The sequence below is a fragment of the Betta splendens genome, chromosome 16, assembly GCF_900634795.4.
Source record: "Betta splendens chromosome 16, fBetSpl5.4, whole genome shotgun sequence".
NCBI classification, from domain to species: Eukaryota; Metazoa; Chordata; class Actinopteri; order Anabantiformes; family Osphronemidae; genus Betta; species Betta splendens.
The window spans coordinates 12,112,487-12,125,123 of NC_040896.2; the positions used below are offsets into that span (position 1 = coordinate 12,112,487).

Genomic DNA, 12,637 nt, shown 5'->3' on the forward strand with positions numbered 1-12,637 from the left:
CTGTTAGGTAACTCAGACTCAGCTTCTGTTCCCTCTTCATGATTTTCACACACTGCTTACTTCACCTCCTTGTCCACTCCTACGAACTGGTGGGTTTCGTTCGTACTGATACGTACTCTCGCCTCACAACGAGGGTCACGGTAATTATCGGCACATCACACTCACTTCATGACACTTAAGTTGACACATTTACGTCATCAGTCTGTTTTTTCAGGTCTGATGTGATTAGACTAAAAGTATTATCTTGATTTTTTTAACTCATAAATTTACAGGACCGTGAATGAACCAGTCTTTAGCCTGCATGTCTGGCCTTTCTTACACTGCATGGTTATCATTCATTCCTTATTTTTGGAGCAGGACTTTGAATCCACAAATATGCTCAGTGAGTCCATCTATTGGATTACACTTCCCCCGCCCTGTCCCACCCGATCCAACACTTAGCCAATTACCATCATCTTCAGCCTGTGAGTGCCATGACCAATGGAATTACGCCCTCCTCTCCACAAAAATAATCCCTGACATCTGACTTATACCCTAAACTGAGCTAATTGCTAGAGCTGGAGTAAGCAAGGATTTGTGGTCCCTTTAGGAATGTTGTGGTCAGTCTAGGGATTCATGTAACCTGGAGGTCTGACAACTAATCACATCAATGACACAACATGAGGCTCTTAACAGAGACGGTTAATATGGTTTTTATGGACATATATATGTTATATATATATTTACAGTCAGTAATGTATAACAGCATGAAAACAGCATAGTAGCAGGTGAACGTGTGTTAATAGTGGGAGTCAACACATCTAAAAATATCCTTAATTAGGCAAGTGTCTTACCACTGGCACCCTCCCAGTTGGCTGGGCAGCGTCGTAGTGTATTAAGTGACTGTATCAGGCTCCACCCACGTTGCAGCACTGACCCGGCAAACGTCAGCACTGACATATATACTGCAAATCTGCTCCACTCACTGTCAACACAGTTCATTCACGGACAAATGCACAATGAGAAAGTTGTGTGAAATCTGGCAACTCAAGTAAATGCAGGCGTTTTGTGCAGTTTCCAGTTCACTGCCTTTAACACTGTGTGAATATAATATTAGTCTTTCCTTATCACGTCTCAAGAAAGTCAGAGGGCTGAACAGAATGTACACCTCGCGCGGTGAAATGAGTAATGGGAACCTAAACAGGAAAATGTTTTTTAAAAAGAAAAACCCTTCCAAAGTTTGAACAATGCCCTGGTGGGACAAATGTCAAGTCTTAAGTCTGAACGATAGAGGAGAAGAGGAAGGGAGTTGTTCCTAGATAAATATCTGCTAATGGCTTCTAATGGGCCTTAATGACAGACGAGAACTTCCTAGTGAACACAGAGAAACAAACAAGTGACAAGAATCTTGACAATTGTGTCCTCCATTTCACGAGGCCTCATGTTGTGGAGAATTTGACAAAGGTACCAGCACTTGAGTCCCCTGCCTCCATTTCTCAAGCTACCGTCCAGAGGGAAGGAGAGCAGCACCCATTAGGTTTTCACTCACTGCTATCATCCTGCTTCAGCAAAGAGGTAAGTAATGCTTCACTTTAAGAGTAAATTAGCTTTCTTTAGTTTTTAACACACACCCACGATTTCAAATTAAACCTTTTTAGTTTGCATAATATTAATTTATAATGATGGGATCATAGATTTAATTAGCAGATTTATCGATCTGTCACAGTTGTTTACAACAACATTAAAATTAACTCTAATTTGACTTGACACTGGAAAGATATGGCTCTATTAAAAAGAGTTTGACTGGTCATAACATTCAATGCAAGGATCTCTTCTCAAACTCGAATAAAACAGAGGTTATTAGGATTAAATAAGCAGAGGCTCAAATATGTCTCATGATTAAGGCCTTTATTTTGTTAATCACAGGGAGTCTTACTTTTGACCATTTAACCAAGGAATTCAAACCAAGCATGACGACAAAGATGGAAATGCTTGATCCTTCCACTCTTTCAGACATCACTTCTCCTGTCACCTACAACCCTCGGTCTGAGACCGTGACCTTTCCAGCAGCGGTCACCTCGGTGGCGGGCATCACCGTGGTGACCGGTGGCACTGAACTCTCCTGTGGATCCTGCATGCTGGCCTTTTGCTTCTGGGGAACACTCATTAGCTTCAGCTGTATATCTGTGGGTGTGTGGGACCAACTAAACCATTTTCAAACAGGAACTTCCTACTTGCTGGTGTTGGGGATTGTGATACTTGCCGTGAGTTTATTGATTGTGGGAAGTGTTCTGGCGTACAACTGTCTGACAAAGAAGAGGAGAGCTCGGACGCGAGAGCACAGGCAGGATGGGAAAGAGGTTCTTGTGGAGGGTGAGAAGGTATTTAAAAAGCTCACAGTATAAAAAAACAACATAAACAGTGATGGTGAATCCGAATGCACTGATCTGTGAATAGTTGCACAACACTATGCAGGGAAAAAACATTCCTGATGAGATCTGTTGATTTAAGGCATGCAGAAATGCAGCTTTTGTGCTCTTTGGAAAAACAAGTGTCTCCATTTTGCGTTACTTCTGCTCCACTGACATAAGACATAATGTAACACAGTCCAGCTTATTACCAGCTATAATTACTTTACACTTTTGGCTTTGTATATAAAAAAAGTAAACCATGCCACAGTATAAAATGTATGAAAAGCTCTTCCAGCGTTATTAACATGATAATGATACAATAGTTCTTCTGTACTTTTATTAAAGTGTAATTGTGAACTTTATTTTGTTTTAATATTTCTGATTAATTCCCTTTTTTCAAGTACAGTTGTGCCTTTAGTTGTTGATTGTGGTCTTATAACACAACTGCTGTTACTGCATCTGCCATTTAGACAAAATATACAATAAAATTATCAACAGTATGTGAAATACATTTGTGTGTGTATGTGTGTGTGTGTGTGTGTGTGTGTGTGTGTGTGTGTGTGTGTGTGTGTGTGTGTGTGTGTGTGTTTACAAAAGAGATAAGTGACAGACAGTTTGAGCACAGAAAAGACAAACTAGACAAAAAAAAGAGAGAATTCAGATTACAAAGGCAACCTGAGTGAATTAAAATTAAAAGGTATATAGTGTATGTAGATCAACATAGTATGTACAGTAAACAAATCTCATGAGGAAGAGGGAGATGCAGAACATGTTTTTATGGCGCGTATTTACAGTACGGTGGAAGGGGAACAGAAACAAGAGCATGAACCGAAAAAGGAAGGAAAAGCTCGAGGGGAAAATGTGTGAGTGCTTCCATCTGCTGGAGGAAAAACTACTTATCCAATTTCAACAACCATTTCATCTAAATTGTAATTATAATTGTTATGTCCCCTTAATTTATATATAACTCATATTTTCTCGTTATTCTAAGTGGAAGAACTAGCCTCAAGATATAAAGTACTGCTTTGTACTACTTTTTACCATTAAACTACAGTGATCTACAAGTAAACTGCATAAATGGAAATACTCCCTGTGAGAGGCTTCTGAGGAATGAACGGTATTTCTACAGGTGTCAGAATCCGCCTTGTCTCCGGTCAGATCACCTGACAGCCTCCCGAGTCACGTGTCAACGTTCAAGTTTCAGGAAACTTTCTTTCTCCTTCGGAAAACAAGCTGCACACGTCCCGCCTCCTCTCGTTTCCTATTCGTTACTGCCGACGATCGCCGCGCCCCCATTGGTCGGGCGGCGGACATGTCTGGCCAAGTCAGAATCAAACAACACCTCCGTCTTCTCCTTCCAAGTCGTTTATGTGTAATTGACGTCGCACCTCGGGGAAAAAAAGACGACTGGAAACATGAAAGTTACCGAGTGGTCCGCTGTGGAGGTGAGTGGGTCCGACTTACGACGACTGTGCTCGTTTATCGGCCCGTTCACGACTTACTGCAGACCTGAGTGTCTCCTGTCAGACACGTTACTTATTTATGTAGTCGCGGTTCGAGGTTCAAGGTTCCTCGTAGAGAACCCAGAACGTCAATGCACCCTGCGTTCAGCCGTGTATGTGTGTGTGTTTACGTGAAGATTATATTTTACCCGCGAACACGCACATGACGGACTGAGGTGGCGCTTATCCGCCTGTCTCACACATTACGTCCCCAACACAAACCCATACATATTTAATATCTGTGTCATGTTTAATGCTAAAGTTTCCAAGTCACACCGCAGGAACAGAAGCAAGAACTGTTCGACATTACGGCTGCTCCGTGTTGGTGACGGAGGCTGTCACTCGTCATTTCTTGCGTTAACTGTTCACCACCTGAACGCTGCCAGGAAAGAGTCCACATGGATGCACCTGAAACCACTCATCAATTAATCGATTAGTCAACCGACAAGGAATGATCACCTCCATAACCATTTCAGCAAAAAAACTCAGTAAAAGCTTCTGTCAACTTTACAAAGGTGACAGTTCTATTTTTCTACTGTAAATGCACCAAACCTTCTTGTGATGTTGTTCTGAGCAACAGATTTGATCAGAGAAGCATGTTGTCAGATTCATGTCTAAGCTCATTGGCACTGAGCTAAACTGGTTACTGCTGCAGATAACATAGAAAATCTCCCTAAATTCACATGGAAGAAACCACCACTACCTTATCTGAAACCAAAATAGTCTGGCTTTAGAAATGAAGCTCTATAGAAAATCCTAATTATACGTTAACGTGTGAGTACAATCTGAATTATATGTTTGTTTCTTTGTGAGCCTGAAAACTAAGGGGATGTGTGTGTGTGTGTGTGAGAACCAGTCATTAACTTTTCTTATCTGATGTTGATCTGATGTTTGTTTTCTGCCAAACAAACCATGTTAGAAACATACTGTGATCTTTCTCAACCAGTTATCATCTTGTTGTCACTAATATTGATGTTGCACAACCCGCTTGGCTTTGTTTATTATTATTATTATTATTATTATTATTATTATTATTATTATACATTAACCTTTTGTGTTTTTCAGGATGGACGGTAAAACACACCCCCATGAGCTAAACCTTTCCCCACACAAACAGCTGATTACTGTCTAAGGATGCTGCCCTGTCAAGAATGAATGGAACACGTAGAGGATGAAAGGTGGTAGCAGGAATGCTAGAAGGCTGCTTGAACTAGTTGCTTTAGTTGTTGGGGAAGTGTAGCTAAAAGAGCAGCTTGTGCTCCAGTGCTGGCTCTTGTGTGTATTCGTTTCTTTAATTCTGACCCACTTCTGATAAAAATACTTGGCTAATGGAGTACAACGAGAAAGTGCTGTGCGCGACAGGGGAGGTGGAGCTAGACCCCAACATTGTGAGTGAAGAAGCAGGAAAACTGTATTCAGAACTTCAGGTACGCTTCTTCTCTGTCATGTTTAAATGAAATCACCTCCTCGTGGCTGTACAGTCTGTAGCCGTGTTTCACTCTGCTGTTTCCCCTCATCATAGACAGTCATTGAGACCCATGGTGAAGCTGTGGTGGAGTCGCTGGTTCCCATATTTGTGTGGGTCTTAGAAGGGCTCGCCACCTGCAAAGCCCAGCTGCGTGACACGGAGGAGGAGGTGGAGAGGGAGAAAGCTGAGAGAGAAGAGCTGCTGGAGAAATACCAAGCGGAGAAATCCCTGAGGAAAGAATGTCAAGAAGTGAGATTGGTGGCGATGTAAAGGTTTGTACTTGCCAGTGCTCAGAGATAAAGGTTTTATTTATTTATTTATTTTGTTTAGCGGTATTTGGAGCTCGATGACCAAACTGAACAGGAGAGGAGAGCCATGAGGGGGAGAGAAAAGGAAAGGGAACGGCGAGAGACAGAGCTGGAGAAGAAAGCAAGAGCCCAAGCTGATCAGGGTGAGCGTTTAAAAACCTTCAACCGTTCATTTCAGTCCTGGTATCCTCCAGTCTAGGTTTGACTCTCAATGTTGTGATTATCACGACTGCGACGAGTGAAGACATTTGCTCATGTTCCCTGGCAGTGGTGGCCTTGGAGGAGCAAAAAGCAAACCTGAGCAGAGAACTGAGCACGCTGAAGCACACACACAGCAAGGTCAGCTACTGCTGTGTGGTTCAGAACACGCTGCACTACATTAGCTGTTGTTTGTCTTTCTCACATCTTTACATCCTCTCCTAGTTGTCCCACACATACCGGGACCTTTTGGAAAAGAGAAAGGATTCCGAAAGAGATTCACCTTTGAGGTTGTTCACAGCCAGCGCCTTTTAAAAATCCAAAGCTTTTGTCTTACTGTTTGCATGACCTCCTAAAACTGCATGTTTCTTTTAGGAACCATGCGCGTGTCAGGAATGCCGACTTTCCATCCATTCAAAACTCAGAATCCAGTATTAATGAAAAGGTAAAAGAATGTCTGCCACACAAGATCAAATTTGAAACATTTGACAGAAATAACAGTTTCCTTTTTTTTAGCAGATAATTCAAAGACCACATTCAAACTCCGGTCCCCCGTGTTTAGAAGCACTAGTAGTTAAGGAAGACAGGATGAACAGTAATGAAGAAAAGCCCACTGAAGACCAATTTGTCAATTACATCATAAGCTCCACTCCTGAACTGGCACAATTTCATGGTGTGGAAGCAAGGTAACCGGAACCATATGAACACACTGATTTGAGTCATTTGGAAATTTGTAAAGCATTTAAATCTATTATCTATGTCATCATCAGCACCCCAGTTAGATCGAGCACAGAGGAGCCACCAACAGAGGAGTCAAGTGCCAGCCTGGAGCAGGAGATGACAGAGGAGAAGCAGGAGGAGGAGGAACACAACGTGGAAGAGATGCAGAAAAATGGCGAGGAAGAGCACGAGGTGGAGGAAGACGACAGTTTGGAGTGGGAGCTACGCAACACTGACTCCGTGTTCTCTGAACTGTCGGAGATGAGTCGAGATTACGTGGAGAGTGTAGATCAGGGGGCCAGCATCAGAGGTAGGTCCACATTTACTGTGTTCGATACAAGACTACATGAGCCTATGTTTAGCCAGGTGGCACTGAGTGACTCTGTGGGTTTTCTGACTTCTGTCTTTCTAGGCAGTACAGACCAGTTTGAGGAGATTCTTTCTCAGTATGAGGAACTGAAAGTCACCAAGTGAGTCTTCTTTCAGTCCGATTGACCTGTTATATCAGGTCTGTAGTTTACACTATATCCACCGTGGACAATATATTCAAGGAGGATTTTTCACTCACATGCTTTTTGCAGTCTCTGAATTGTTTGGACAGTTTAGCAAAGTGACACTCGTTTCCATGATCTCAAACCCTTTGTTCTGTGTTCTGTTTTTTCCAGTGAGTTGGCAGAGGCTGCTCGTAAAGCATTGATATCTCGGGTGGTAGAGCTCACTGACGACCGGGCAGCTCTGAACCTGGAAATGGCCTCGCTGCAGGAAACCGTTTCACGGTTGGAGGGCCGCATGAGGGAGAAGGAGGAGGAAACCAAGAGGTGAGAACGACGTGCCAGATGATTTGCATATTTGATTCTTCATTATAATTTTTACTACTACTTTGCTGTCAGCTGTTTGTTATAATACTTCATTTACCTTTGCTTTTTTCCTCAATCTGTTTCACAGACTAAGGAAAGAACTAGAAGCTTGCCAATCTGAGGATTCTGACGTAAGGAGGCTGTTTTTTTGTTTTGTTTTTTAAACCTTGCACTGCATTAGTGAAGGATTCTTAAATCTACTACATCTTTTCATTCAGGCCTCTTTAACTACATCCATGCGCCACTTTTCTCGCTCTGAAATGGCTCGTGTGGTTATGGAAAAGAACCAGTATAAACAGCGTCTCTTTGAGCTGCAGGAGGCCTTAAGACGCAGCCAAACACTCAGGTAAATCACTGCTACATGGGATGAACACACATGGAATTTTGCAAGTCACGTCGATGTATTCTCCAAGGCAGCATTTGCTTAGAGTTGGATTTTCTTTCTTTACAGAGCAACTAAGGAAGTGAAGTTAACAGAGGAGAAACGCTCGGGTGTTTGGAGAAAGTACGTTTTTTACTTATCTCTTAATTTCTAGGTCATCAGACATCATCATAAATTACATGTAGAAACATGTATAGAGATACGTGCTAAATCCACAGCAGCTAAGTGGACTTAAATTTTTGTTTTGTTCAGCTTCATTGCAAGTATTTTTTAATATGCCATAATGTATAAAACATTGTGTAATATTATTTTGCATTAAAGGTTTAATCGCTTCTTCGGCCTGTCAAAGGAATCCTTCATCCCACCTCCTGTTTCTGCATTAGCCCTGCAAGGCTCTCCATCACTCACTCGATGTCCTCTGTCATCTCCCCAAATGCCAGTCGTCAGTCAGACTCCGGCTGAGTAAGTCCTGAGTCAGTTCTGTCTTGTCTTCTGTCTTGTTTACACCATCGTTTTCAGTGAAATAATTACAAACCATCTGGTGCGTTCTCTTTTTAGATCATCTGCTGCTGCTGCTGCTGCTGCTGCTCTCTCGCCTCGCGTCAGAAGAAAAGAACTCTACAGAGACATCCGCTCGCACGTTTGGGGAACTCTGGGGAAACGGCAGCTACACGGCTGGAGCACACCTGTGGCGAACAAACAGGTAGCAGAACCACAAGAACAGCAACATGTCCAAATGTGTGCACTTTCTACACTAACAATAGTCTTCTGGTTCAATGTCATTACTGCAGGGGTCCCAGGATCCTGTTTCAGAGCCCAAAGATGTGCCTGTTCTTGTTCATCTGAGACTGTTGGATCAAAGAGACTCCACTGCTAAGGTAAAAGTTGGCACTTTCAAGCCTAAACTTATATATTGTCTGCTGCATATTTGAACATTGGTCCCAACTTGTGTTTCCTCAGCTGAACTGTGCCGTTGCTGTCACGCCTGAGGTCTCCGGAGAGGCCACAGTAAGTCGGTCATTATCCTGGTTACATAGCAGCTGTAGTCACGGGCTAATGACCATGTACAGTTCCCTCCAGCCATAACTAACACTGCCCGGGGCCATGTCTTGTCATGCCATTTATTGTATCTGTCCAACTCCATGTCCATCCTTCTCTCAGTGTTCTGTGTGGGTAGTTTCTGGGCCTGCCTCCAGCAGTGATATTACAGTGATTGATCCAGCACGGTCCAACACAGTACTGGATCAGTTCAGCCTCCCACCCACAGCTCCTGCCCTCTGCATCTGTGCAGTGCCTCCTGTAGGTCAGTGGCAGTACAACAGGCTGCAGCTGCTGCCTACAGACGATCTAAATCATTTTTCACTTGTACTATCCCCTTCATCATACTGGTGTTTTACCCGAAACTGCTAAAAGTCATGCACGACGTCTCCCTGTTCTTGTTTATCAGCTGACACTGCAGGAACTGTGTGGATTGGAACTCAGGAAGGAAGGTAAGGACCTGCTGATTCAGCAGCTCACTTCGAGGTAAATTAACCTCAAGCAGTGTATTCTGACCTCGTTCCTTTTCCACCTGTTTTGCTGGCAGTATTCTGGTGCACTCGGCCTCTGCTGGCAGGAGACGCTGTCTGCAGTCGGTTTCCCTGACAGAAGGTGTTCATTCACTTACGTGAGTTATCTGCTGTGTGTATCGGGATGTAATTCCTAACGGTCGCAGAGCTACTAGGTTGTGTTGGTGGCTGCATATAGAGGGTCGGTCTATAATTAGCTACTGTGTTCTTGATGTTCAACCTCGCAGATATTCCCAGGGTCAAGTTCTGGCTGGACTAGCTGACGGGACCTTAGCCTTTTTCTCACACAGTTCAGGTAATGGGTGTCTGTCTGCCTGTGAGACCTTGCTGACCGTGACAATGAGCGGCTAATAGTTGCTTTACATTACAGGGGGCTGGAATTTACAGTCCTATGAAGTGATGTCCCTGGGATCCAACCCCTTGCAGCCCATTCGTTGCTGCCTTGAAAAAAGTGGCCGCTTGTGGGTGGGGTATTGGAACAAAGTCCATGTGGTTGACCTTGAAAATAAGAAAGTCGAGGTAAGAAAATAGAAATACTTGCAGTGTCTTCCGCTCAGTTGAGGATGCTCCATCATTTTTTCTCGTTACTTTACAGCAAATGTTCTCAGTCTCCGAACGCAGTGAACAGCAGGTTCGTTTCCTGTGTGCTGGGGGAAGCGGTGTTTGGACATCGTGCCGACTGGACCCAGTCCTCAGGCTGTTTGACTGGTCCACGGGTCGGCCACTACAGGAAGTTGATTTCACTACTTTGGTCACTAAAACATTAGGTGCTAAAGCTGTACTTTCCTTTTTTATTACTCGCGTTATTTAGTGTGTAACAAATCTGAGTCAACACATCTGTCTTTGTCTTTAGGTCAAGCCTACTTGACACTCTCACCTCTCCAGATCTCCTCTCTTGCAGTCATCTCTGGCCGACTGTGGGTGGGCACTGGAGGTGGTGCCATTTTTTCCATCCCGTTATCCATAAGTGAGTTTTATTTTGACTTGTAGTTTTAAGATTTGACATCTGTACAATCAATGAGTTTGATTAAGTATTCCTTCTTTAATGTCTGACTGCAGCATCAGAAGCTGTTTCCATCCCATACTGCTCCATTGCATCAGCCCAGCTGTGCTACCATGGACACAGACAAGCTGTCAGATTTATCATTGCAGCACCTGGTAAAAACTCCTTTTAACTCTTATAATAAACTTTAAATAGCATGTTGACTCTTAAACTCTATTTACATTCTTTACATTCTTCTACATTTACTGACAACACGATCATCTTTGCTCTACAGGTTGTTTGATGACGTCTCCCGGCAGCAGCACTCTTGCTACCTCTCAGCTCATCCTCAGTGGAGGAGAGGGCTACATCAACTTTCGAATTGGTGAGTTGGAAGACTGGTCAATACCAAAGCATAATTTAGATCTGTCTGATATATTGGATCATTTTTGCACCTCATGCAGAATTAATGTACCATTTAATTATTGCTCAGTTTAATAATTGATCGAGTCATCTGATTTTCCAGGAGATGATGCAAGTGATGGATCGGTGGAATTGTCCCAGGCTTCACCTCCACGGTCTGAGCGCAGTCACATGATCATCTGGCAGAATCCCACCGCGTGTGTGCCCAGTCCTGCCTTCTGACATCGTTCAGTCCTGGTGTGGTATCAAATAATGATAAAGCAGACGGAGACTTTGAACCAGCAAAGGTTGAGAGAACATTGGTGCTTCCATGGAGCTGAAGGAACGGTGGTCTGGGTGGCAGCAATAAAAGTATGCTCTCAAGAAAAAAACAAAACATGATAGCTCCTGTTTGATGCTTGTTTACCTTGTGTATTCTGTCTTTTGAGTGTAATATGTACTCGTCTGCAGTTGTGATTAAGCATCCAGCCCATGAATAGAACACACTTACTGTACTTTTGCAGTAACACTGGATTGTTGAGTGTGGAATCTTTCACTCTTTTTTTTAAACATCCAAAGTTGTTGACATCTCTGTTTCATCTTCATCTTTCATCTCATCATAATGGTGGCTGCTCTGTACAAGTGTTTTTTAAACTCTAAACTGGAAACGGATGTTATTGTTCTCAGTGTGAAGACAGTCTGACCTTTTATCTGCCTTATCTATATGCTGCAATGAACTTGAGGAGAGTCTTGTGGTGTGCATGCAAGTTGTCATATTTCTTGTTAATTTCTACCCCCCTGCGCATTGCAGGTGGTGTAATTACAAATAATTTCAGAGTCTCAAAATGTTTCTGTGCCTTGTCTTGGGAATTATTTATTTTCGTTTTTCTGGATATGATGTTATGCATTTGGTGTTTTCTCATCTGTCGCTGTCTTGAGAGAAGGAGAGAAAGGCAGAGAAACAAAGTGTTGTATGCAGTATTTATACGTAACAAAAGGTTTGTGCAGACATGTTGATGCTGTATCAGGATCACTTAATACTTGGGCATTGGAGCAAGTGCAGATACAGTAACATGTAAGAACTTAGACCTAGTTTGCAGGATATGAACCAAACAAAATGAACCAAATGAAAAGGTCCTCTGTTGTTTGAGTGGTATTATGATCTGCTGCAGTAGCAAAACAGTACCTTCTGACAATATAATTGTACACAAATATTATCAACATTCAATTTATTAACATAATAAATTTTATTTTCTATATAAAAGTTTGGAAAAAATTTGTTCTACATTACCAATTTGAGCGAATGTGTAAAATTGGCATTTAAAATGAAAGGTCTGTAAAGGCCTTCAAATCAGGCAGTGTAAAGCTCAACCTCAGTATTTTCACCACTGCTAAACAAGCGTTACACAGTGCACTAATGCTTAAGACAATATTGTCAGTGCTGAATTGTGCTAAAGCACAACATTCCTGTACCGCAAAAAGATGCAGAGAAACAAGTGATAATCTTCAGATTCAGATATAATCACTAACACGATAACATGATAAGTAAGTAATTGCAACTTATTGTGATGCCATTTTTTATTTACAACCAATTGCTGTTTTTTTAGACACTGATGGTTTTTACCACACAAGCAGAAAGTAGTGATACCTTTTTGCCTCGGGTCATTTGGCAAAGAGCCTTCACATTCCTAAAAATGTCACTTAGGCTACATGTCTCATGTGGGCCTGCTCGGAGTCCTGGTGAGATGAATCCTGCGACTCAAAGTCCGAGCCAGGCGGTCCATGGCACCAGCCACACCTCCCCCCAGTTCCTTTTTGGATGTCAGTCCCTCAATGTTACCGCTGTACCACATGACCCAG

At 42.7% G+C, this 12,637-nt stretch overlaps 2 protein-coding genes across 5 annotated transcripts; both read left to right on the forward strand.

The window, feature by feature from the left end:
• The first annotated feature begins 1,290 nt into the window (after window positions 1-1,290).
• LOC121201715 (transmembrane protein 100-like) lies at window positions 1,291-2,893 on the forward strand. Its single transcript, XM_041067816.2, has 2 exons — window positions 1,291-1,554; window positions 1,906-2,893. The coding sequence occupies exon 2, from the start codon at window positions 1,950-1,952 to the stop codon at window positions 2,382-2,384; it is 435 nt and encodes a 144-aa protein (XP_040923750.1). The 5' UTR covers window positions 1,291-1,554; window positions 1,906-1,949; the 3' UTR covers window positions 2,385-2,893.
• Window positions 2,894-3,675: 782 nt separating this feature from the next.
• On the forward strand, window positions 3,676-11,627 carry si:dkey-17m8.1 (C-Jun-amino-terminal kinase-interacting protein 4). Of its 4 annotated transcripts, none has more exons than XM_041067739.2 (28): window positions 3,676-3,835; window positions 4,958-5,319; window positions 5,415-5,609; window positions 5,691-5,811; window positions 5,937-6,007; window positions 6,092-6,156; window positions 6,242-6,311; window positions 6,383-6,552; window positions 6,637-6,896; window positions 6,999-7,056; window positions 7,252-7,404; window positions 7,532-7,574; window positions 7,662-7,789; window positions 7,895-7,948; window positions 8,147-8,287; window positions 8,384-8,528; window positions 8,590-8,703; window positions 8,786-8,833; window positions 8,987-9,128; window positions 9,273-9,315; window positions 9,411-9,491; window positions 9,621-9,688; window positions 9,764-9,912; window positions 9,989-10,160; window positions 10,247-10,360; window positions 10,453-10,551; window positions 10,671-10,760; window positions 10,902-11,627. In XM_041067739.2, exons 2-28 carry the CDS (start codon window positions 5,221-5,223, stop codon window positions 11,018-11,020), a joined length of 3,012 nt encoding a protein of 1,003 aa, XP_040923673.1. In that variant the 5' UTR covers window positions 3,676-3,835; window positions 4,958-5,220; the 3' UTR covers window positions 11,021-11,627. The 4 variants fall into 4 exon arrangements, with proteins under 4 accessions (XP_040923673.1, XP_028985413.1, XP_040923674.1 ...); XM_029129580.3 differs by having other exon boundaries at window positions 8,617-8,703; XM_041067740.2 differs by having other exon boundaries at window positions 6,386-6,552.
• Window positions 11,628-12,637: the final 1,010 nt, after the last annotated feature.